At 47.0% G+C, this 24886-nt stretch overlaps 1 protein-coding gene across 1 annotated transcript; it reads left to right on the forward strand.

The window, feature by feature from the left end:
- Positions 1 to 2019: 2019 nt before the first annotated feature.
- LOC142794132 (uncharacterized) lies at positions 2020 to 6719 on the forward strand. Its single transcript, XM_075885861.1, has 2 exons — positions 2020 to 3192; positions 3274 to 6719. Exons 1-2 carry the CDS (start codon positions 2986 to 2988, stop codon positions 5524 to 5526), a joined length of 2460 nt encoding a protein of 819 aa, XP_075741976.1. The 5' UTR covers positions 2020 to 2985; the 3' UTR covers positions 5527 to 6719.
- Positions 6720 to 24886: the final 18167 nt, after the last annotated feature.

A 24886-nucleotide genomic window follows, 5' to 3' on the forward strand; every position in this document is an offset into this window, starting at 1 on the left:
TATTCATAATATAGCATATTTTCATACACACAACCTTAAAAAGGTGGCGAGTCGGCATGAAGTACTGATGAAGTTCGTGCCCCTAACAAACTAGCAAAGTTGCGCCGGTGCATCGCTGGAAATCAAAATGAGCAGCTGAAAGGCTGTAAAAAGAAGCACGCGTGGCCATTCACGAAGTCTGCCGCTGAAGTGGTTTACGAAATACCCCTATCGTGCAGAAAGAGACATGTTAGCCAGACGACGAGGCGCTGTGTCAATGATCGAGCGAGGGAACATGCCCTTACGGCAAAGAATAACGACGGTGCCCGTTCAAGAGCGCATGTCACTTCATGTGGATTCACACCAAGAACAATTTCGAAGGGCTTTCACAAAAGAAACGGGGTATCAATTGCGTTAGCAAAACTTCACTCATCTTGTATGAGCTGGAAGCACGGTATCTAGCGATCATGTGTCCTATAGCGTGATTAGGTAAAGGACCGCCCAAGTAGGTTGCACATGTGTTGGCGAAAAGTGGGTTTATATCAGCCTGTTTCCTCAAGAAATAAACAATTGCAAATGAGTGCCCATCCCGTTTATGTGTTTTCTTTGTTTGTGTGGTCGTCATTTTGGCGCAAAATTGACTAATGTTTAATGCAAACATGCACCAACTATCCCAACAGTGAGTTCTACTAGATATGAACGACACTGCTGCACATGTAAACAACAACAGCACGTGCCTTAGAACTGTGAAAAAAAGCAGCGTTATACAGTGCCTCAGAGGAGGCACTTTCAATATATTTCTTGGTAAATAAAGGGCTTAATAAGCATAGGACCTTTTTCTGTGCTTATGACATGCTGTTAGGGTGATTTCATGCCAAACGCCCAGCCATTTTGGCGACCATCTCAAATGCATTAGGAAAATATTGTGCTGATTAAATGTATTGAAAGCAGTGAAACGGTAGGATATTTCGCACAGAAAAAATGTTCAGTCACGTGGTTGCCTTCGGGACTTTCCGGAATGTCGTTTGGGTGTTTGTGAAAAAATTATTTTAAAAGTACGTTCTATAGCAAACTTGGCCTACATGTTGAGTTAAGGTTCTTGTGTAAGGTGTTTGAAGCTCAGTAATATTATTGCAATTACACTGGCACCTTTGCTTCCAAGAATTAATCCGAAATGTGTTATGTTTGCAATTTTTTTATTGCAATACTGCAGTTTGTATGAATATTTGAGTAGTGAATACTTACTCCACGCAAGGTATATTTTGACAAAAAAAATATTTGAGACCCCTCAAGCTAGTAAACTTCATGAAAAAAAAATCATAATTTTTACAAAATCGTAATTATTGTCCATATTGAGATGCGATTACGCCATGTGGTGGCTCAACTAAAAATTACCCTTAAACATAAATTGAAAGCAAATAAACAGTTCTTTTCATATACCAACATTATATTTTTGTTTTAAGGAAGAAAATATTTTTTAGCATTCCCATTGGCGCCTATCTTCCCATTTGGTCATACGACAGCTGCCGCCTCGAAATTCCCTATTTTCATAAATTGGAAAGTTCAAAACTTATTTTCTTTCTTAAAACAAAAATATGTAATGAAAACAATTGGCATATGAAAATACTTTTTTTTTCCTTTCGATTTAAGTTTGAAGGTCATATTTATTTTGACCGCTCGACAGTGGAAATCGTGTCTCAATACAGACGAAAATGACGATTCTGCGAAATTCGTAATTTTTTGTCGTAATGTTTAGCAGCTTAAGAGGTCTCATAATATCATTTCCTCAAAATATACCTTTTGTGTAGTTACTATTCATTACTCAGACATTCATAGAAAGTGCAGTATTACAATAGAAAAAATGCAAATATAACACATTTTGGCTAAGTTCTTGAAGGCGTGGTAGATGAAGAAAGTGTTTAACAGTGCAAACAACAAGAAGAGAAAGAAGACACGAGAACAGAGCCCTGAACATACAACCAAAGTTTATTGCAAACCAACTGCAATATATAGAAAACAGAATCTGCACATAACCAGGCACCATAAGCAGAATTGCACACTGTTATGCCAGCGAGTCCTCGTCAAACGTCCGTGCCTCGGAAAAAGGCAATCTGGGTCAAGGCCAGCCGCAACCCGCCCGACGCGAACATCTCAACGGCGTGAACACGCGCGGCGCCCTCTGGCCCAGGTGCAGTGAGTCAGCGGCGCACGTGACAGCGAGCCGGCGGCCGCGTGCCTGGTGGTCTGACGCTTGGCGCGGCGCGCCATTGGAGGAGTCTGCCCTGACGACAAAGCGGCGCTTCTGATTGGACATTTTGGTTGGACCCGGTGTAAATAAAAGAAGCCCTGCGGCGCGTCGCGATCGGCGGTCCTATGTGAGTGAGAGGAGGCCCCGTGTCGGAGAGCCGGCATGTGTGTGAGTCGGCGGTTTTAGGCGAAAAGCTGACCTATGTGTTAGAGAGAAGAGCTCGGCTTTTCGAGTCTCTGTCGGCCCCAGTGCCGAAATTGTAACGCTTCTGTATATATGCTGTACATAAACCTTGTTTAACTCACCATCGTCTCGTCCGCTCGTCTTATCAGCTCTGCGCAGAAGCAGTCGCGAGCTGATAAACATACGCTACGCAACAGTGGTGGCTTCGGCGGGATCGGCCCGTCGTTCGCAACAGTGGTGGAAGCGGCGGGATCGGTCCGTTTCTCAACAGTGGTTGGCAGCTGCGGGATCGGCCGGCGTCAGCGACATCGATGCGGTGAGTGCCTGATGTTTTCCCCTCAGTTCACCAGACTACTCTAGCTCAGGTTGTAGTAGTTTAGAGAAGGGCTGTGTGAAGCATTATAGTGAGCTTTGATCGTTTCGAGCAAAGTCGAAGTGCTTTGAAACCAAAGTTAATGCGGAGGGGGTAAACACGGGAGTGTGAAAAATTGCTTGCGCGTCTTGCTAGTAGGCTTATAGTGGGTACGGCAAGTAAATTGTTAACAGGGGCAAACAGCAAGAGGCTAGTGTGAACGATGGAGAACCTTAAAGTGAAGGAACTCATCGAAATTTGTGAGGAACTCGGCATTACTTTAGGCCGTGCGAAACGAAAGCAAGCGATCCTTGAGATCATGAAGGATGAGGGAGTGTCGGCTGAGGAAGTCGATGAGGCCTGGGTGGATATTAAAGCACGCCGTGAGGAGGCTGAAAGGCGGGAAATAGAAGCTCGCGAACGTGAGGAGGCTGAAAGGCGTGAAGCTCGCGAGGAGGCTGAAAGGCGTGAAGCTCGCGAGGAGGCTGAAAGGCGTGAAGCTCGCGAGGAGGCTGAAAGGCGTGAAGCTCGCGAGGAGGCTGAAAGGCGTGAAGCTCGCGAACGTGAGGAGGCTGAAAGGCGCGAACGTCGCGAGGAGGCCGAGAGACAAGAGCGCCTAGAGTTGAAACGACTAGAATTGGCAATCCTACAGTGTTCGCAGGCGCCTAGCGTAGCTTCTCCAACAGTTCAGGTCAGCGGTTTTAGAATTCGGGACCAACTGCCACCGTTCGTAGTAGGCGAGGACATGGCGAAGTATCTCGTCAAGTTTGAACACGTCTGTGAGCGAAATGCTTTGGAGCAGTCTCTTTGGGCGCGGAACCTGCTAGCTCTTCTTCCCGGCGAAGTGTCCGACGCGATAACTTGCTTGTCGAGGGAAGCGTTTGAGAGCTATGACGAGGTTAAGGAAGTGCTCTTGAGACGTTATAAGTTGTCACCCGAGGCTTTCAGGCAAAGGTTTCGGTATGCTAAAAAGGGGAATGAGTCACACGTTGACTTCGCGTTTCGTCTTAAAGCCGATTTGATTGAATGGCTCAAGGGCGAAGGTGTTTATGACGACCGCGATAAAGTGGTGGAATGCGTTGCATTGGAGCAATTCTACCGCTGCATCGAGGAGGATGTCAGACTTTGGCTGCAGGACAGACTTGGGGAAGTACAGTTAAATAAGGCAGCTGAGTTAGCTGAGGAGTATTATGCTCGCCGGAAGTTGCATATCAGGGCAGTGCGCGTTGAAAAGGATGAAAGGAAAGAGGGCTTTTCAAGGAAACCTGATCAACGGAAATCCGCTCCGCACCGTAATTTCAAGAAGGAACCGTCTCTTACGAAGGACAGTGTAGGGGAAGGGCAAACAGAAGCGGAGAAATCGAGTGAGGTTTCTACCACACAGGCATTTGAATCGGAAAACAAACGGAAGCCGGTAATTTGCTACAACTGCAAAAAGGAAGGACACATCGCGAGAAACTGTCAGGAAAAATTTGCCTTCGCAACAATCCGAGAATCAGGAAAAAACATGCGGTTGTTGGAGCCGTATCTCCAAGAAATTAAAGTAAATAAGAAAACGTGCCGAGCGCTTAGAGACTCAGCGGCAACCATGGATGTTGTCCATCCTTCATTGGTGTCTCCGGATGATTTCACAGGAGAATGCGCGTGGATCAGGCAAGTCGCCGAGGAGCAGAGTGTTCGCTTACCAATCGCCACGGTTGTCATTGAAGGCCCGTTCGGTAAGTTTTGCACCGAAGCGGCTGTGTCTGCCGCGCTAAATGATCGTTTTCCTTATCTTTTCTCCAACAACTCGGAGCAGCTTCTCAAAGAGCAGGGCAAATCGTTCTTCCCCAACTTAGCGTGCATGGCCCTCACGCGATCGCAAACGCGGAAGCCTGATCTGGTTCAATGCAGTGAACTCTCAAGTGACCTTGTCGGCGGGTCGACGGAACCCCAGAAAGGAAATTTTCCGCATGAGTCATGTGAGCAGTCACGCGAGCGGCCCGTCGCGAAAGCGGTCGGCACGGCCGGCGCGGTAGGGGGAGACGACATGGCGCCAATGAGTCAGAGCGAGAGGGTTGCAGCGCTCTCGCCTGTAGCGGAAAGTTGGAGCGAGCTGCCGAGAGTTGATCGAGAGACGCTCATTCGAGAGCAGCGTGAGGATCTCTCGATTGAAGCGCTAGCGGAAAGCCAAATTGAAGCGCTAGGGGAAAGCCAGAAAAACGCGGCACAAGTGCTGACGAAGGAGCACTGCGAGAAATCGGTGAAGAAGCGTGCTTTTGAAGTTGATAATCAGGTAATGCTGCTGCAGCCGTTCAAAAGGAACAAGCTTGAGGTTGATTGGGAAGGGCCCGCAAAAGTAGTATCGAAGCTTTCCGATGCCAATTGTGAAGAGAAATTAGGAAGGCGGCCGAACAAAATTTATCACAGTAACTTGAAAGCAGTCGTAAATTTACTTTTAAGTGCTTCAGAGGAAGAGGAAGCAGAAATTTTGAGTTCGAGTGAGGTAATCGAAGGGGGATCGAAAGTAATCCGGGAGCAGATAAACCTAGAGCCTATATTAAGTGAAGTCCGGAAAGAGGACCTGAGAAAGATTGTTTTGGTGTTTGAAGATGTGTTTTCGGACCGTCCCGGAAACACGAAGGTGATCGAACACGATAACGAGCTCAGTGGTGAGGAGTCAATCCGTAGCAAGCCGTATCGTTGTTCCCCTGTGCAACGTCGAAGGTGTGAGCCGCTCTTGGTGCCGCATAGGTATCGTCGCCTAAAGGTGGCCGGTTACTGACGTGGAGCATGTTGCTCCACAGCGCAACTTTGACGTTCGCTATCAAAAAAAAAAAAAAAATGAAGGAAAGGTAAACGCTAATGCAGGTGCATTGAGCCGTGCGTTTAGTTAGTACCTTCTCAACCTTTCGGTTTCTCGCTGGCGATTCGGGGCAAAATTTTGACCTCATCACGACCTGGGCTGAGCGCTCTCGTTCAGAGTGATCTCAAGGGGCCAACTTTGTGGTATTCTAATTCGTTGCGTTGTTGTAATTGTGAAAAATTCAAGTTCTTACTTTAAGAGTCTTGTGTCCCACATGTGCCTCTTGATGTAGAGGGAACAAAATTCCGATAGACACGTAGATAGGTATATGTTGTACTATACTTTGTCTGGTGTTCTGTCGGGTGACCGAGGGCACTTGCTTGTGTCGTGTGTTGTCTGTTGTCGAACCGTTCTTAGCCAGTTGCAGAACCATCGACAAGTGCTGAAACCGAAGATGGTCAGAAGAGACGAGTGAAGCTGGTCGACAAGTTGCGGCGACAAGCCAGTGGAGCTGGGATCCGTCGTCAAAAATGGGATGTGTTCCCGGACCAGTCTGGAGCTGTATTCTCCCCATGGCCCTGGAGGCGAACCTGGAGGGACCTGGTGAACGAGCGCACCTGACATCCGAGCCCCGTGGAAGCAGCTCGTCTTTCCGGTGCATTGTCTGGCGGCGGGGGTGCTGTTATGCCAGCGAGTCCTCGTCAAACGTCCGTGCCTCGGAAAAAGGCAATCTGGGTCAAGGCCAGCCGCAACCCGCCCGACGCGAACATCTCAACGGCGTGAACACGCGCGGCGCCCTCTGGCCCAGGTGCAGTGAGTCAGCGGCGCACGTGACAGCGAGCCGGCGGCCGCGTGCCTGGTGGTCTGACGCTTGGCGCGGCGCGCCATTGGAGGAGTCTGCCCTGACGACAAAGCGGCGCTTCTGATTGGACATTTTGGTTGGACCCGGTGTAAATAAAAGAAGCCCTGCGGCGCGTCGCGATCGGCGGTCCTATGTGAGTGAGAGGAGGCCCCGTGTCGGAGAGCCGGCATGTGTGTGAGTCGGCGGTTTTAGGCGAAAAGCTGACCTATGTGTTAGAGAGAAGAGCTCGGCTTTTCGAGTCTCTGTCGGCCCCAGTGCCGAAATTGTAACGCTTCTGTATATATGCTGTACATAAACCTTGTTTAACTCACCATCGTCTCGTCCGCTCGTCTTATCAGCTCTGCGCAGAAGCAGTCGCGAGCTGATAAACATACGCTACGCAACAGTGGTGGCTTCGGCGGGATCGGCCCGTCGTTCGCAACAGTGGTGGAAGCGGCGGGATCGGTCCGTTTCTCAACAACACACATGCACCATACGGCCTACCTTATCAACAACCGGTCATATAAGTGGACCCCAGATAACCAACTTTACAGCAGTTAAGAAAAATTGAGGGTACGCTAACACAGGGAGCACCAAGTTGTCGAATATAGAAGGCCTCACTAATCTCGTGCTCGCGCCGATTTTTATATCCCCCGTGATCAAACACTTGTCAAGAATTGGCTGACAACAAGACTTATTACAATGGTCTGCCAAGTGGCTGGGAAGGAAACCTTCTAGAGAGTTAGCGCGCTTCCTCAACCGATCATTCATGCATGGCCCTGTTTGGCCAATGTCCACAAGTAAATAATATCTTGTAGAAAATCGCTAGAACACATTCAACATGGCACATAGCGTGTTTCTTAGTGCCTGTTCTTTCTTAGGTCCTTCACTGTTGACCCTGCGACATAGGCCAGCGAGCTTGTCACGTGCGCAGAACGCAACTCTTACACTATTTTGTAGCGTTAGCTACACTGGCCTCGCGCATGCGCAATGATACTCCGCCGCCGCCGCGCGCGCCTCGCCGCCGGTGTGTGCGCAATTCGATGCGCTGTGCAGACGATCATTGGTGTCACACACTGGAGCCGGCACCTTTTCCAGCGACCTTCTTTAGCCTATGAGAAACTTCGTGTATGTAGGGAATAACAGCCTTGCTAGAATGAGGCTTGTTGAGTTAGCTGTTGCTTTGTGTCTTATCAGGCAATCTTAGTGACGTTAGGAGAGTCTCGGCAATAGAAGTTAGCAGAGGATTAGAAGAGCCTGCTTGTTGAAGGCGGTGAACTTAGAGTGAGAAACTGCACTCTATCTGGCGGTGACAAGAGCCAGTTAGAATTGCCTTTAGGCAGAAAAAGCGATGCTTCACTAGACTAGCTTAGAATGGGTGGACGTAAAAAGAAGACTTTTTCTTGAGCAAGGTTCGTACCGCCAATATACATGGTCAACCAAAAAAAGCATTTTCAAGTCTAGACATCGTAACTTGTCGTCATGAATTAAACTCCGACTTTAGTTCCAGTTGCTTCATTTCACGCTGAAAAACGTCAAATATCTCACCAGTACAGATGTGTGCATTGGCTCATGTTTAGCACCGGTTCTTTGTTACCCTTTACTCGTGCGGTATGAAAGAAGTCTCATGGCTAACTTCGATCACAAGAGTACAGTTAAAGTGTTCGGCTACGCTGACGACTTTTTAGTGTTTTACAGCATTGATCAATCTGACCCTCGGTGAACCACCGATGATATTTGACGTTTTCGGGCATGAAATGAAGAAACTAGAAATAACGTCGGAGTTTATTTCTGACGACACCCTACGATGTCTACAATTAAAAATGCTTTTTTTTTGTTGTTGATCATGTATATTGGCGGTACGAGCCATGCTCAAGAAATAACCTACTTTTCAGGACCGCCCATTCTAAGCTAGTCAAGTGAAGCACCGCTTTTTTCTGCCTAAAGGCAATTCTAACTGGCTCTTGTCACCGCCAGATAGAGTGCAGTTTCTCGCTCCAAGTTCACCGCCTTCAACAAGCAGGCTTTTCTAATCCCGAGCTAACTTGCATTGCCGAGACTCTCCTAACCTCACTAAGAGTGCCTGATAAGAGACAAAGCAACAGCTACCTTAACAAGCCTCATTTTAGCAAGACTGTTATTTTCTACGTACACGAAGTTTCCCAAAGGCTAAAGAAGGTCTCTGGCAAAGTAGGTGTAAGGGTTGTGTTCTGCGCACGCGATAAACTCGCTGGGCTATGTCGCTGGGTCAACAGCGAAGGACCTAAGAAAGAAGCATGCTTTAAGAAACACGCTACGTGCCATGTTGAATGTGTTTTAGCGATTCTCTACAAGATATTTTTTTACTTTTGGGCACGGTTACATTGGCCAAACAGGGCAATGCATAAATGATCGGTTGAGGGAGCACGCTAACTCTCTAAAAGTTTCTCTTCCTAGCCACTTGGCAGACCATTGTAATAAGTCTTGTTGTCAGCCAATTCTCGAAAAGTGTTTGATCATGGGGGGATATTAAAATCGGCGCGATCACGAGATTAGTGAAGCCTTCCACATTCAACAACTTGTGCTTACTGTGTTAGGGTACCCTCAATTTTTCTTAACTGCTGTGAAGTTAGTTATCTGGGGTCCACTTATATGACCAGTTGTTGATAAGGTAGGCTGTATGGTGCATGTATGTGGGATTCTGCTTATGGTGCGTGGTTATGCACCGATTCTGTTTTCTATATATTGCAGCTGGTTTGCAATAAACTTTGGTTGTTTGTTCAGGGCTCAGCTCGTCTCTTCTTTCCCTTCTTGTCGTTTGCACTGTTAAGCACTTTCTTTGTCTACCATACAGCACCAACCAGCCGTATCAAGCACTTTGTTAGTCTTGGAAGTGTATGTGCCAGTGAAACTGCACTAATATTACTGCGCTTCAAACACTTTACACATGAACTTGTACTTAACATGTAGACAAATTTTGGTATACAAGCAAGGAGCAGTACTTATAAAACAAAATTTTGCACAAACAAGAATAAAACGACATTCCGGTAAGTTCATAAGGCAACTACGTCACCAAAATATTTTTTTCAGAAATATTTTACTGTTTCACTGTTTTTGATGCAGTAAATCGTTACAATTTTTTCGAATACAATTGAGATGGTCGCTAAAATAGCTGGGATGTTTGGCGTGGAATGACCCATTAGTGAATCAAACTTTTAAGCTGGAGACATCTAGGCCGTCTCCATTTTATCATACAACTCTAACATCATGCATTGTACACAGTTTTCTACATGCACTGCTGGTAATCTGATGGCAAACTGATACTCATATTGGAAAAATAAATAGGTATATATAACACATAGCTTGAGATGAAGCCTTCCCATCAGAGGAATGTTCCTGAAATGTACAAGATATTTGGTGCACCCTATGAGTAGCGTCCACCACTGCTGCAACCCTTTGAGTGAGGTTGTGAGCCCGGAACAGCTGCTTTCATGTTGTGATGAAGAGTGCACTGCATCGTCAGCACCCAGTCCATCATAGAAGACGTAGTGTGCTTTCCTTTCAACATTCTGCATGTAAGAGATGCACAACATTCAACTAAGCATTTAAAAAATACTGGGAACAATCAGAACCTCATTATGATGTGTCATATAATAAAAAGCTCCAGCTTCCCCACCTTCAGCTTTACCACTATTCACTTTTACATTTACAAGCATCTGTGCATATTAGTGTACGAATGCAAGTGCCATGTTTGAGTCTACACCATGGTGGTGGTGAAAAAGTGCTTCTCTCTTGAATCATGCACCTACCAAGAAGTTTGAAATATACTGGGATGCTCACATTTCAGCGTTTTTACCAAGTTTTCTAGCTTAGCTAGAATACCCTAACCAATAGGCTAGTACAATGGGTGATACAAAAAATTATATAAACCCATTAAGACAGAAAAGTAGCAATATTTATCATTTACTTTGAATTAAGACAGAAAAGTAGCAATATTTATCATTTACTTTGAAGGATCGTTTCGTAGATATGAACTCATCACAGATGTACAATCTACTGTGTGAAACTAGTGTAAAACATCGAGCAAGCCCCAATCTGAAAGGATCAACAGCACTTGTTAAATGACAACTGCTGCTGGAAACACAGCACTGTGTATTTGTAAAAGCTCACCTCTATATTTCTTCTCCAGTTACATAAATTTGGTGTGCTGGATAATTTTATAATATGTCTGTCACAGGTTGCTTATTGTTCAACAAAATGATTACTTTAGCCCTTGAGTAAAACTGAGTTTTTAAAAAATCAATAAGACGTGCTAATCTTATTCTTCGAGTGCATGCGTAAGCAGCTAATTCGCAGTTGATTTTTCTTTTAATTCATAAAAACAGCCATGCAACAGATAATATATCACAAGTAAGTTAAATATATGCTCAATAAGCTCTGAACTGCTGGACTATAAATATGTATAATTAAAAAAATGCACGACTTATTGGAGAAGTAGCTAACAGGAATATATGCATGGAGGGCTTATTAGTTGGATCAGTGTGTTTGCATTCATAAGGATGAAACCTGCACAGATAAAATGCATGAAACAGACAAGAACTGTTAGGTCTGCCTGCTTTCATTTACAGCCACCTGTGTCGCCATCCTCATTTCGTTTTTCGCGAGCGTGCTCTTTAGTGGCTAACTATGCCTACACCATTATCATCTGTGCTGTATCAGCTTAACTGAAAGTTTTTTGTGGCTGTTTGTTGGTACACTTTGGCTAAGCTTTTATATGTAACCACAGCACCAAAACCCTACACCAAAGTATACAGAAATATTCTATTCTACAATATTCTATGTGCCGCACTACAATGGTGCAAAAATGCAAAAAGATGTGTGCAATTGAGTGTGGCTGTTCAATCCCTTATTAAAACACATCAATATTTCTATATCCTGATTATCTACGATATACTAGTATAAACATAAACAAACCTAACAAGGCATAAAAAGCGCAAATCGCTGACCAAACAAGGTACATCAAAATTTTTTGGTTAGCTGCACGCTTTGTAACAAAACACATGTCACGTCACTGCAAAGCGCAAGCATCAAAGGGGTACTGATACAAATTTTAAGTATTTTCAGATTCTTGCTTTAAATAGCGTATTTACTCGCATTAAACACGCACCCCTGTCTTCAGTCAGTAAAATCTGGCTTTTTTTCTCCCGCGTAATAAACGCGCCCTATTTGTCCACTGTAGTCCCGCTGACAACTGGCGCCTCCTTTACCGTTGATCTGCTTCGTTTTATTATTTTTATTAGTAGTATTATTATTATGCCATTTCTTTCGCCCACCTCGGCTCGCTCACCGCTCACCCCCCCCCCCCCCCCCCTTTTTTTTTTCTCACCCGCTGCCGCATGCCGTAAGGTCTATCTGCGCGCGGCACATCCCCCCGTTTTCTTTAACCATGCCCGCGAGGTTCACGAACGCTGCGACTGTTGAGACATCGCAGCTGATAAGCACACAGCGAGCGAAGGTCACCGGCGCCAAGAGACGGTCGCTTCCTGCAATGACGAGTATCGCGGGCAAATCGGGAGTTGGCAGGCAGGCAGGCACGCACTTTTGCACTTCGTTATTCGCTTGCACGAAAGCTTACCTTTTCAGCAATAGCACGAAATCCAAAAGCGTTCTCCATGTAGCTCCCAGCGTACACTCCGTTGATTGCTTGATCGGAAACACTCTGCTTGCGGCGTGCACAAGATTCAACGAAAGCCGTTGACAGAGGAGACACACTCCGCCGCACCGAAGTTGTTTTGTACTTGCCGACGCGCCACAGATTGCAGTGACTTGTACTGTACCTACTGTAAGCGCGAGTTGAACCGTGCAAGCCGTACAAGTACACATCCTGGACAAAGCAAGTGAATAGTAAAATAATAAACCACCGTCAGCCTGCAGCAAACACGCACACGACATGTTATCACCCAATTCAAAGTCTGCCTGTTGACGATGGCGATGCGCAGTTGCCCCGAGACCTCAAAACCGAAACCGAAATTCATAGCAGCACCGTTTTATGATATAATTTCCAAGCTATGTCAAGCCTCCAAGATATAGTGTAAATTTTATGCTTGACAACATATTTATTTGCTTGCAGAGCTTGGAAGTCGTTTTTTTGCCACTGACGTGTGCAGGTGGCAAGTGCGTAGCCTTCGTAATGCTCATTTTTCTTTTCCCGAGGGAGGCGTGAAAAGCTGCCTTGGCATATACATGCTATCAACGTTTTTCTACAACAGTGATAAGTATAAAGAATGTTTTAATTTTACTGTTTTAGAATAAAGGTGAACGTATGTATGAGCCTATTGAGTGTCATTGGTGCTACTTTCGGGTCAGGATTTGGCCCATTTCGCACAAAAGAATGAAAGCTCCCGATTTGGTTTCTTAAGTATGCAATCACAGGTAAAAATGTACATGCAAATGGGTCAGGCCCCCTTTTTTTTCTCTTTCTATCCCCCTGCATGCATAAATCCTAGCAACACCCCCGCTGTGCTATTAGCTTCTTTTAAATAACACTCTGCCATTCAGCAAGAACCTGGCGACTAGGCTTTTTTTACCGACAAAGTATGAATGACGCTTGCTTTTATTTCAAGTCTTAAATTGTGTGTGCGCATAGCAATGTGCGATTATCAGTGCATTGTAACGCCACAGTAACAGCTATCAATTACAATGCTGCAACTAGTCAACTATTCTCCATTCTTGTGGCACGAGTACATCGCGCTAGTGTTGTCTATGATCGTTCACGTGTATATTAAGTGACGCGTAAGCGTTGATATCAAGGATATAAAAAAGAACAGTATGTGCCCACAGAGTGGTGCATACCATTGTACGAGTTCACCCGTGCTTAGCGGATGTGCGCTAAGCTTGTCCTGCGGCGCGGCATGCGTGCACAGCAGCTGCATTAGAGTAAGCTTAACCTGTTATTTGTAAACATGCCTAGTTCCGTGGCAGTGTGAATGCTGCAAACATTCAATTCGAACTCATCCATGTTCATGGATCTAAATATAACTCACTGAATAAATCATGGACTTGTGTAATGATGCGAAATACTTCAGTGTGAGGAAATATGTGGACGCCCATGAAAAAATTGGCCCCGTATCTGCATGTTTCTGCAAACGTCGTCGAAAGACGATAGTCTTGCGTGTGGAGAGAGTGAACAGAACATTTATTTGGTGTTCTGCGCAAGAAAATCGGTGAGTGGTATTCTGGAGGCACTGCGTTTGAGTGCCTCGAGCGTGCAGAGGAGGCGAACGAGCGCATCGAGTCACGTCACAAATGAGACATGAGCGTCATCTGGCAGTTTTCTGAAAAAAAAAATTGCCCGCAGCTTCCCTCGGGGGAACACTGAGGAGGATGCGGAAGCGGTTCCGCCAACAGTTTGGCCGGCGCTGGTCGAAGGGACGTCGATCATTGTGTTTGTGGATTCGTTGGAATTCATTTCACCGCGACCTTGGACGTCAACGCGCCGTACAAACCAACCGACGAGCGGCAACTGAGCGAGCGAGCGCCGACCTTGAGTATATATACAGCGCGACGGCGCATGCGCTGTCAGCTGTCGAATGTTTTCGAAGGAGAAGCGCGCGCGCGGCACAGATGGCGACGGCGCGACGGCGCATGCGCTGTCAGCTGTCGATTGTTCTCGAAGGAGAAGCGCGCGCGGCACAGATGGTGGGCGACGGCGCGACGGCGCATGCGCGCGCGTCAGCTGTCGAATGTTCGAAAAGCGGTGCGGACGGCACACTACAAGGCGCGAGTATAAGATGCTTCCGCATCTAAAACAAACCGCATGGCTCTGAGACGGGTGTGCGCGCCCATCTCAGAGGTGATAAGGTTTAGAACGCAAGGCGACGGTAGGTGCCACCACCGTATCGTCTTAGAAAAGCGTTGGAAACACTCCCTGTTCCGTGCAATAATTGCATGGTCAGCGCAGCGTGATAAGCGCTACGGTGCTTAAAATTAGTTATGTATGCTTTTTCTAGTAAAATATGCACATGCAGAATATATACGTGTTGTAATGGTGTCGCAGACATGTGCAATAATAGCTTTTTAATTGACGATTGCACAAGCATGAACGCTCAATCTTGAGCAACATTGGCTGGCGCTGCGGATGGGGTCGGCTGATTTTCAAGTACCAGATGCCGTATAGAGTGGACAAACAGACAGACCAAAATTTTTCTCTTCCCCAAGAAAGAGTATCGTTTTTAATAAACCAGGAGCTCTGGTACGAAAAACTTAGTGTGATTTCAAATGAGAAAGCGCGCATGATAGCCTGTCGAAAACCATGTGTAATCGTTTCATGTTATGTTTAAGCGCAACCTAATCTCTTTTATCGATGTCTCTGTGAGAAGTAGGGAAGAATGTACATTAGCGGCAGCAAAATATTTTTAGTAAGAATCCCAAAAACGTAACCCATGAATTAAGTCGTTGAACATGTCAGAAATGTTCTGAATAATGCAAATAGGCGGTGGTATTATAGATATAATACATAGCACGATGTATTTTGGCGAATGATACGGGAATTGAAAACAAAGGCCAAAGTATCGATATTTTCACCAGAACTTTGGCGTGCGGTTTGATTGCATCCGTTGAGATGTGATATGTATTGATGCTCTAAACTATATGCATATATGATAGGTGTAACATTCAAGAAAACACGCTTGGGTGTAATTTGCGAACATACACCTACAGTACACCTAAAAATGACAAATGGGTGTACAAAAGGTGGAATTGCAGAAATTACACCCGTGCGGATAAATTTTGCAGAAATAATAGGTGTAAGATGGGTGATTTATTGAAAAATACACCCTTAAGGGTGTGAAATGATTTGCAGTGTACGTCTAGCGCTGTGTTATTTTTTTCCGCGTTGTAAAGAAAGCCTACAGCAGCACTATAGGAGTGCGCTCGTGGTCCGTCACACGGCTTTTTTACACATTTTGCGGGCTTTCTTTACAACGTGGAAAAATTAATTTCACAGCTCGGAGCACATATCACCACTTCGGCAAGAGCGGCACTCGTCTGGTCTTTCTTTCTTTTTTTTTCATTGCGTGTGCCTTAATTGCGCGCTGCGAAGTACGATACCGATTGCATTAACGACGCTGTAATCCACGAACAGCTGACTTTTCTGCACGCTGCCCGCTCCTATAGCGCGGACCGGGCCAATACGTGGTTACATTTACATTTACATTTTATTGAGGTTGTTATGACCACATTTCAAGAAATGCACAACACTGATTAGACCCATAGCCGTAGGCTAGTAAGGGGTCTAACGAGAGAAAGCATACAAGCAGAATACAATTTGTGTATAAGAAAAAATGAAAACATCAAAAAACGTTGATTTTTCAACAAACGAACAAAAATACAAAAGATACACATTGTTGCACTTTGTTCATAAATAATGAAATAATCAAGGATAGACAAAACATCAAACTATGTGTAAGGCTTAGTACATGGTCATTACTATCGATCTACATGTAGCAAATATTTTTTGAGTGCGCTCGAGAAAACCCTAGAATCTTTAATCTGAAGTGGTATGTTATTCCACACTTTAGCTCCTACGAACTGTAGTAAGCGTTCACCATACACGTTTTTAGTGGGTGGAAGATTAAAATTCCGCAATGCGGTTAAAAGCGAGTGCCGATGCTGCTGTTTGTTATCGAATTCGATATCCACGGATAAGCGTATCATTTGTAACACTTTACTATACGGCGAAATTAAGCACCAGCATGAATCGTATGCGTGCCAGTCCATGTTTCCGACGCGAGTGAAGGTGGCTGGTTGGGACTCGCCTTTCAGTGCCGCTTCTATCATCGCCCTTAAAGTGGCGACCGGCTCGAACATGTGCGGATGTACAGCGAAATCAGTCCGTTTTTCACAGTTAGCCGTACTTACAGCAACTACCCGATTTCGACAGATAAACGCGGCATTGACTGTCGGCGGGCGCAGTGAGCTGTCCTGACCTTCCTGACAGTGACGTCATGGGGCTTCGACCAATCACAGCGGCGGCGAGCCTCGCGATGGCGGCCGCGGCGCCTGTTGCTTGTTTTCGGCAAAACAAACATATTGGCGTTGGTTTATGCAAATTCTCTGCTTTATTTTCGAGCTCGCCGCATGAAATTCGCCTATCGTGACACCATAATCTCGTTTTTTGTTTTAAATTGCTTAGTGTACATTTATACAGTCGCGTATTACCTACAGGTTATCCGAATGCTTCGCAAAAACGCCGATAACAGGTGTGTACAACAGAGTTCACGTGGTATGCATGGGCGTGAATGCGGTAGTCCTGCGCGTTTCCTCTCTGGTTGGTTAGCCTGCGGTGTACATGTATAAAAGAAAGATGCACCTATTCCGCGAATCTCAGTGCATCTTCGCTCCATGCGGCCGCCGCGTGCGCCTTCCTTCCTCGTGGTGTCACATACCCCTGTGCACGAGGAGGAAGTCCTCGTGTCCACTCGAGCGATCCCGTACGATGACGTCCGACAACCTTTCGTCTGCCGCTGGTCACCCACACACGTCAGAGGAATCATTAGAGAGTTTTAGTACTGCGGAATGGTGCTACGTACGCATCACGCAAGCGCCTTGCGTTACGTGGCATCGTTTGCCACTAATCGGCTTTTAGTACGCCGTAGTACCCGCGTACGTAACGAGCGTCAAGCGTGTTGCGCCATCTGGTAGATCAAAATAGAAGCACGTGTTGTTGACAGCCAATGTGAGTCAATCGAAGTGTTATAGCCAGATTATGGCCATATTTTAAGCCACGGTGCTTGCCTTCGATGCCGCCATTTGGCAAAACGAAGTCTCGCGCTGTCGCGAACTTGTTTCGAGAGCGGCGCGATCAGCTCGTACGTACGCACGCACGCATCTCATGCGTGCGTGCGTAGCGGCTGCGTACGTAACGCGATACGTGCGCGTCGCGGTCTGCGCACTACGCAGAACGTGGCGTCCTTACGTACGCAACGCCGCCACGTACGCAGCGTACGCAGTGCTAAAACTCTCTATTTATAACGCGAGCTCGCGCTGCGAACGTGCGTCCTTGTTTGTTTTTGTGTTTGTTTTGCCCTGCGTTATGCGGTGAAGGCCGTGTTAGCTGATAACGCGTGCGAGCAGCAGCCTTATCTCGTTCGCTCCCTGTCCCCCACCCTTTTTTGTAACGGTTATACAGCGAGCGGGACGCGAAAGGAGAAGGGTTCTTCTACGCAGGCGGAGAGGCTGTGTTCCGTTCCTTTCCTCGCGCGCAAGAAAGGCGCGTGACGCAGCGCGCGCGCGCGCGCGCGTGTGTAAACACAAGCGGAGCGAAAACGCGACACGTTTGGCTCACGTGAAAGCGCGAATAAACAAAACCTGTAACTGCGATGTCGCCGTTGCCTCGGAGCGCGCTCGACGCGACGTTGTTGTCGTCAGCTGTGTCCGCGTGAAGAAGAAAACGAATGGACGAGTATTACAGAAAAAAAGCGAATGCGGAATAAAAAAAATCAGGAAAATAGAAAAAAAAAACGCGGTAACCGAGGAGGCGCCGGCAGCAGCGACTGCAGGTCTGAAGAATGGCGGGTCGGACGACTACGACGACGGAATAAGTGCAGCAACGCTGTTTTGTTTTCGCCTCCTCACGACGACAACAACAGCGCTGCGCGCGATAGCGACAGGCGGGAGAGAAAGGTCAGTCTTCTCATTATAATTCTAAGAAAGGTCTATCTAATTTCTCTTTATTATTTTTAGCAAGCGTTGAAAAAAAATGATCTATTATGAGGCACAGTGTGGCCAATCGCCCATGTGGGTATGAGCCAAGATCTCCTAGGAGACAAGACAAGACAAGAAAGGTCAGTTCCTCTCCTGTTGCCGACGCCTGCCCGCGATCTTCGTTCACTGAACCAGCGTGCGCGAGTATCGACTGTGTCTGAGTCCTCGTCCAGCTGTGTGTGCATGGAACACTGCCTTAAAGTGGTGCTGCGCCTCCAGAAGAGGGTATACAAAGGGCGCTACTACGGCTGCGTGATCAGTTGCGCGCGTGTGCGCAAGTTCGGTGCAGTGAAATCGGTGATTGTGCGGAGTTGGTGGAGTCCTTTTCAGTCGGCGGCCTCGAACGACGGTTGCGTCTCGGCGCGGTAATATTACACAAGCTGCAGCCGCACGTGACGCTTCCGCATGAACCAGCAGTCGAGAGGGCCGTTTAGCTCGGACTCGTCCAAGGCTGGTGGCACGGAAACACACGCGGCTTCGGGAAACTTGGTCGCCACCAGGTGGGCATGCTTGCGTGGTTTTCTCCTAAGTTCATCGTGCGCATGCGCGTGCGTGTGACGAGAATTGATTGATTGATTGATATGTGGGGTTTAACGTCCCAAAACCACCATATGATTATGAGAGACGCCGTAGTGGAGGGCTCCGAAAATTTCGACCACCTGGGGTTCTTTAACGTGCACCCAAATCTGAGCACACGGGCCTACAACATTTCCGCCTGCATCGGGTGTGACGCGGAGGATGCGCCTAATCTTATAGAGTATGAGAGGGATGAAAGTGTAGTGATCAGTGCGGATATACGCTTGATAAGACAGATGCTTGGGCTAGTTGGTGATTGGCATAGAGTTTCCTAATATACACTAGAGGGAACTCTGGCGCTAGTGTCTATGGAAGCTGCAACGCACGGCACTTCAGCGAGCAGGGGGATGATGGGTAGTGTACACATTTGTCTAATATTCCTACTTCTGGCCTGCTTCTGGCTCCGTGTGTGTCCGTGTGACTTGGTGCTCTCTTTTTTTACGAAAAAAAAGCAAATGTTCAGCGTTCGCAACCTTATTCTTTTAGGCTTACCATTTCGAATCAGGTCACAAAGTACAAAAAGGATTCGTTTTTTTTTTTCTCAAAACAAAACCGTAACCAGCAACAAACGAAGCCGCAAGTGCGATTCGCCGCCGGCAAGTACGAATACTATAGGCAAATGTGTGTACTACCCATCATTCCCACGGTCGCTGAACGATGGCAGCGGCAGAGTCGCCTCTAGTTAATTTTAGGGAACTCTATAGGGTGATTGGGAATCAACATATTTCCGCAGCGTATGACTACGAGTACAGTTACGACGTAACTACAGAAGAAGATCTAGTCTTCTGTAGTTACGTTTAACTGCTCGTATAATCTTGCGCTGTGCAACGATGTTGATATATACGGATATACGCACTCGACGCGTATAGCTTCACGATCTGTTTTCGTTTTGATTAGGTCGTATTTGATATTCATATCTACTTTCCACTCACTGTGCATCTTTCACATCGATGTTGAGTTTATTTCGTCTGAGTATACGAGACTTACCTGATGAGATTGATGCATGACACAGAATACGTTGGGACGTGTATGTCTTCGAGAATCGCTCTTCCGCCGCTGTGGTCCGTAGTGGTGATCGTGCTCGATTGTTGACCCCGTGGGATCGAATCTGTGCCGCGGAGGCCGCATTTTCGATGGAGGGAACAAAGCTTTTGAAAGAGAAAGGAGGTACATTAAAAAAAAATAGATCTACTTTATGACTACATGTAGGGTAGCAGCTAAAGTTTCGCATTCGATTTTTCGCAGTATTCGCTGTTTTTTGATTGATTTGATTGATATGTGGGGTTTAATGTCCCAAAACCACCCTATGATTATGACAGTTGTCGTACTGGAGAGCTCCGGAAATTTCGACCACCTGGGGTTCTTTAACGTGCACCCGAATCTGAGCACACGGGCCCACAACATTTCCGCCTCCATCGGAAATGCAGCCGCCGCAGCCCGTATTTGAACCCGCGACCTGCGGGTCGGGAGCCGAGTACCTTATAGCCACTAGACCACCGCGGCGGGGCAGTATTCGCTGTCATACAGCGACACTGTTAACGTTTATCGTCCTATAGACTACATTACCCAAGACATAAAGGCGCCGCCATCTTGTGCTGTTAAGCCGGTGTTTTCTTGTTTTTGCGTATCGCGACCTGAAATATTCAGGCCAGGAAACATTGTGTGCGCCAACCCAGCCGTTTTCTCGCGTATGCGTCTACCGTATATAACATTGTTCGTTGTTGAAGATGCCCCGCCGCGGTGGTCTAGTGGCTAAGGTACTCGGCTGCTGACCCGCAGGTCGCGGGTTCGAATCCCGGCTGCGGCGGCTGCATTTCCGATGGAGGCGGAAATGTAGGCCCGTGTGCTCAGATTTGGGTGCACGTTAAAGAACCCCAGGTGGTCGAAATTTCCGGAGCCCTCCACTACGGCGTCTCTCATAATCATATGGTGGGTTTTGGGACGTTATACCCCACATGTCCATCAATCAAACATTGGCATGCCGGCGTCATTAGTGTAACTTGGTTTACGGCTGTTTTCTGCTTAACTACAATAGTAAGGTATTGGGGGTGTTATCTCTAGTAGTTATAAAATAAATTAGAAGAAATTAAAGTGGACAAAAAAAAAACTTGCCGTAGGCAAGGGGGCGAACCTGCATCCTTCGAATTACGCGTCCGACGCTCTGACCAATCGAGCTACGGCGAGGGTCATTCCCCCGTGCATTTAATTGGCTTTATATATGTGCTTAAATGCAAACCTCGGAGTGGTATAGCTACGATCTCAGACAGGAAAAAAAAAATCCGAACTCGGCCACCATGATTGCGATCGACGCTGACCAACACACCAGCTAGTTTAAATGCGCATGCTACTCAATGAAACGTATAGATGGATGACCGCCGCTGTAGCGCGCGTTAAGCAGTGGATGCGTAATTGGAAGGGTGCAGTTTCATTCCGTACCAGCGGCATGTTTCATTCCGTACCGGCGGCGGTAGTCAAGTCGCGAAGGGGCGACTTGACTACCGTGACCGGAATCCCGGCTGCGGCGGCTGCATTTCCGATGGAGGCGGAAATGTTGTAGGCCCGTGTGCTCAGATTTGGGCGCACGTTAAAGAACCCCAGGTGGTCGAAATTTCCGGAGCCCTCCACTACGGCGTCTCTCATAATCATATAGTGGTTTTGGGACGTTAAACCCCACATATCAAATCAATCAAATCTAGCGTGACCGGACCGTTGGCGAGTCGGTTTCGTGTCCATGAGGGTACGTAATACTCGTTGCGTCTTCTCAACCCAGCTTGCAAAGCCGTTCTCCTTTTTCCAAGCTTTCCGGCCATTTCGACGCCAGCTATAGGCGAAAACATTCGGTACCTTGCGAGCGGCTCTGAGAGCGTGCCGTGCAGTCATCGCAGTGTGCTCGTTGCAGGGTGCGTTATTGCCTCAGCTATATCTATCTTGAATGCCGCTGTCCTCACGGACATGAAGTAAGGCCTTTCACAACCCTATTTTAAAAGCTATAGGGTTGTCACTTACACGTGCAATTTTAGCGTTGATTTACAAGTTAGGGCTCAGTGCTTCCCAAGCATCCACCCATCTAGGCTTCGGTCGCCTGTTTTCCGCCCAGGTCAACTGTTAACACCTGGAGGAAACGAAGCCGCTCCTATATGCATGCCCAAACTCTTCTGGATAACGAGCGTCTCCCCCAAAGGATGGCGCATGGTGCTCTCTTTTTGGTATGCGTAGTTTCATTGACGTGTTGCCAACTTTCTCTCTCTGCGTAGAAGGGCCAGCCATGTTTATTTGACGCCACATAATTCTCGTAATATGATGGAAGAGAGCACTCTTGGGAGATTGCAGATGCGAGCTTATCTAACGCCAGCTGTAAATTACACCAGGCGCCAGCAATTGTGCAGTGGTAGCCAGCTTATGCCACATTGCGTGGACATGCGAAGTCAGCTACACAACGTTGACCCCATTCCTATAGGAATTCCTCCGACGTATTATAATACGTCGGAGGAATGGTGGTGTTTTATATGCACCTGTATACGTATACGTATGTTTCATATTTCACGACTGTTCTTGTGTATGTGGAGTGGTGGAGGGGGGGGGAGGTGTATGGTGCTTACTGCGCTGCAAGTTCCGCGAGAGCTCGTTAACCTTCTTTATTATTCTCCGTCAACGTTATAAGCTTACCAATTATTTTTGTCTTTGAACAACTTAGCCAGATGCGATTCGCTGCATCGTACTCGCGTGTATGCCCGCATTTCTATAAAGGTCGCACAACCTGCTGTTGGAACCAAGGGTTGACCAGGATCCCACCGCTGCTATCTGTTGTTGAGTTGTTGGGACTTTGCCGTTACCGGCACCGGGGACTCGGGAGAAACACGCCGAGCATGAAGAGACAGATGAGTAAAACTATACAGAAGTTTATTCTACATTAATTACGAGCGAACATCTTGACTATAGACGGAGATGTCATTCTATACATCGTGACGATCTCGTCGAAGGCTTTCTCAGTAGCCCACTGCGGCTATTTATTGAAAGTTCCTTTCCCCCTCACTCTTAGATGGGGGAATAGCTTTAAACTTACTGGCATGCTTTGGCCGCAAAATAGCTTCAAACTTCGCTGTCCAACATCCGGACACACATCACTTTCGACAGTGACGCCCACACCCGCCCTCGTCGACGTCTTTGACCGGGACGTGGCCACCACACTCCCCCTCTGGCGCCAAGTTGTCTCTTCCTTGGGGGGTGAGAAGGCCACTGACTCCCATGCTCGCACTACGCGGAACATGAAAAGGAAGCCCGCTCGTCGCGCGCATTTTGCGGGGCTGCATGATTGTCATCCATGCTGTCACCGCCATCTCTTCAGGGAAGCTGCCTCGACCGAAACCATTTTTGGTCGTCTCGTAGTACACTTTGCGGCGTCGCGACTGCATGCGCCTCACTTCCGGGTTGGGAGGAAGATGTCCATATTTGGACGTCCGTCGGCAGGCCCGCATCCTTTCGGCAACTTCTTCGCGGAATCGCGAACACCCCTTTCTCCTTGGCTCTAGCGCCGCTCTTAACACTGCGTTATAAAACGTCGAGTGTTGTTCCTCCAAACCGCAGTTCAGCTCCGGAATGGGCTTAACTTTTCTGTGATATCAGACAGACTTTTTGTGAAGACAGCGGTGTAAATAGTTGCATTTAACACGCTAAAATAAGCAAGCCGTGCTGTTTAATTTTGCTTGTTTCATTTTTTAGACTGCCCTGTTTCAGACTGCCATGCTAAACGCTTTTCTTTTTTTTTCTAGGGTGCGTTGCAATCGGAGCGGCTTCACAACTTCGGTCGGAATTCATATCAAGGGGGGGGGGGGGGTCCTCAGGGGGGGTCTCAGACTCAATTTGGCCGACAGGTCGCAGTCACGCAGTTGAATTCCGCAAGGGCCGAGGCAATCAAGAATATGGAAGTTGGGGAGTGGGGTGTACAAATTGTCAGTTAACGTTGTCAGTTAACATTGTCATTTGAAAAAAAAAAGACGTTTTCCACTGTCTCGATTTATGAGGGAGATTCGTTGGCTCAATGGATCCAACATGCCAACCCCGGTCTTCGAAACGACTAAGACCTGGATGCTGCATGGTGCCGGAATATAGTTTTTGATTCGTGGCCATGTTTCGAGACATGGCGATCTCATGGGGTCGCCCGCGACAAAAAAAAATAAAAAAAGAAAAATGCTTTAAGCTGTTCATGCCTGCGTAGGTTAAGAACATACTTATCAACAGCAAAGACAGTCTTGTGAGGAACGTGGGCCGCGCGTACAAAGCCATCCCATACAGGATTGGCGGGAGTGCACGTGGTTGAAAAAGAAATGTGTCGAAAAGCGTGGTTTGAGCCGGAAAAAAATGGGCGTGTTTTCAATTGAACTTTCCACGCGTGTCGCTGGAAAACGCCAATTCATGCGTTTATCGAATTAACGAAACGCTTTGCCACAGCCAAATGCGAGGTTAGTAATAATGTGGCATGCATGATGCGGTGATATAGCGGCGAGAGCTTGTGACTATTTTCCGGTAAAATCTCTGGAAAATTTTCCGAATATCACCATGTCATTGAGAGAGCCGCAGGCTTGTGGTATTCAATCGAATGTTATGTGAGAAGCCTTCATAAAAGGAGATGGCCTGATTGTGTTGCAATGTTAGACTCGCATGTATACCCATTAACACCCACTTTCTCTTCTGCGGGAGTAATTAAAATTTGGCATATACCAACACAATCGGAATTTGTCTTAATATTTAAAGGGTGTTCTGTCCCAGAACTGCGTTTTGCGCAATAACGTCCGCTCAACTTTCGCGACGAAATGCTGGCAGCTCCTTCGTAATACTGGGAAAATAGGCGCAGTTTTAGGAGGGGAAAAAATACTACAGTGCCTTAATTATAGTGTCATTCGCGAGTGATTCAAACAGGCACGTCCGCATGGAGGCATGCTGTTGAGCGTGCATTGCCAGATCTCGCTTCTTCGTAGTTTGTACTCCGTCGTTATGACTCACGTTTTCAAATGATTCTCGTGAACTGGTGCGATTCTAAAAGCGCGGCGGATTGATGCCAAGGCGGATTGATATCTCCATTGGTTTCGTTGGCGGGGTGTGTGACATGTAGCCGCAGGGTGTTTCAATTTTAAACACGTATACGGAGACGCAGGGCTTGTGTGTTATCTGCATCGGAGCACG

Source organism: Rhipicephalus microplus, unplaced genomic scaffold (assembly GCF_043290135.1).
Source record: "Rhipicephalus microplus isolate Deutch F79 unplaced genomic scaffold, USDA_Rmic scaffold_376, whole genome shotgun sequence".
Taxonomy (NCBI): Eukaryota; Metazoa; Arthropoda; class Arachnida; order Ixodida; family Ixodidae; genus Rhipicephalus; species Rhipicephalus microplus.

Excerpts from the sequence above, each read along its gene's own strand:
- LOC142794132 (XM_075885861.1), top strand. The coding sequence starts at position 2,986 with ATGGAGAACCTTAAAGTGAAGGAACTCATCGAAATTTGTGAGGAACTC. Across the intron at positions 3,193-3,273 it reads AAGCTCGCGAACGTGAGGAG|GCTGAAAGGCGTGAAGCTCG; the intron begins GCTGAAAGGCGT and ends GCTCGCGAGGAG.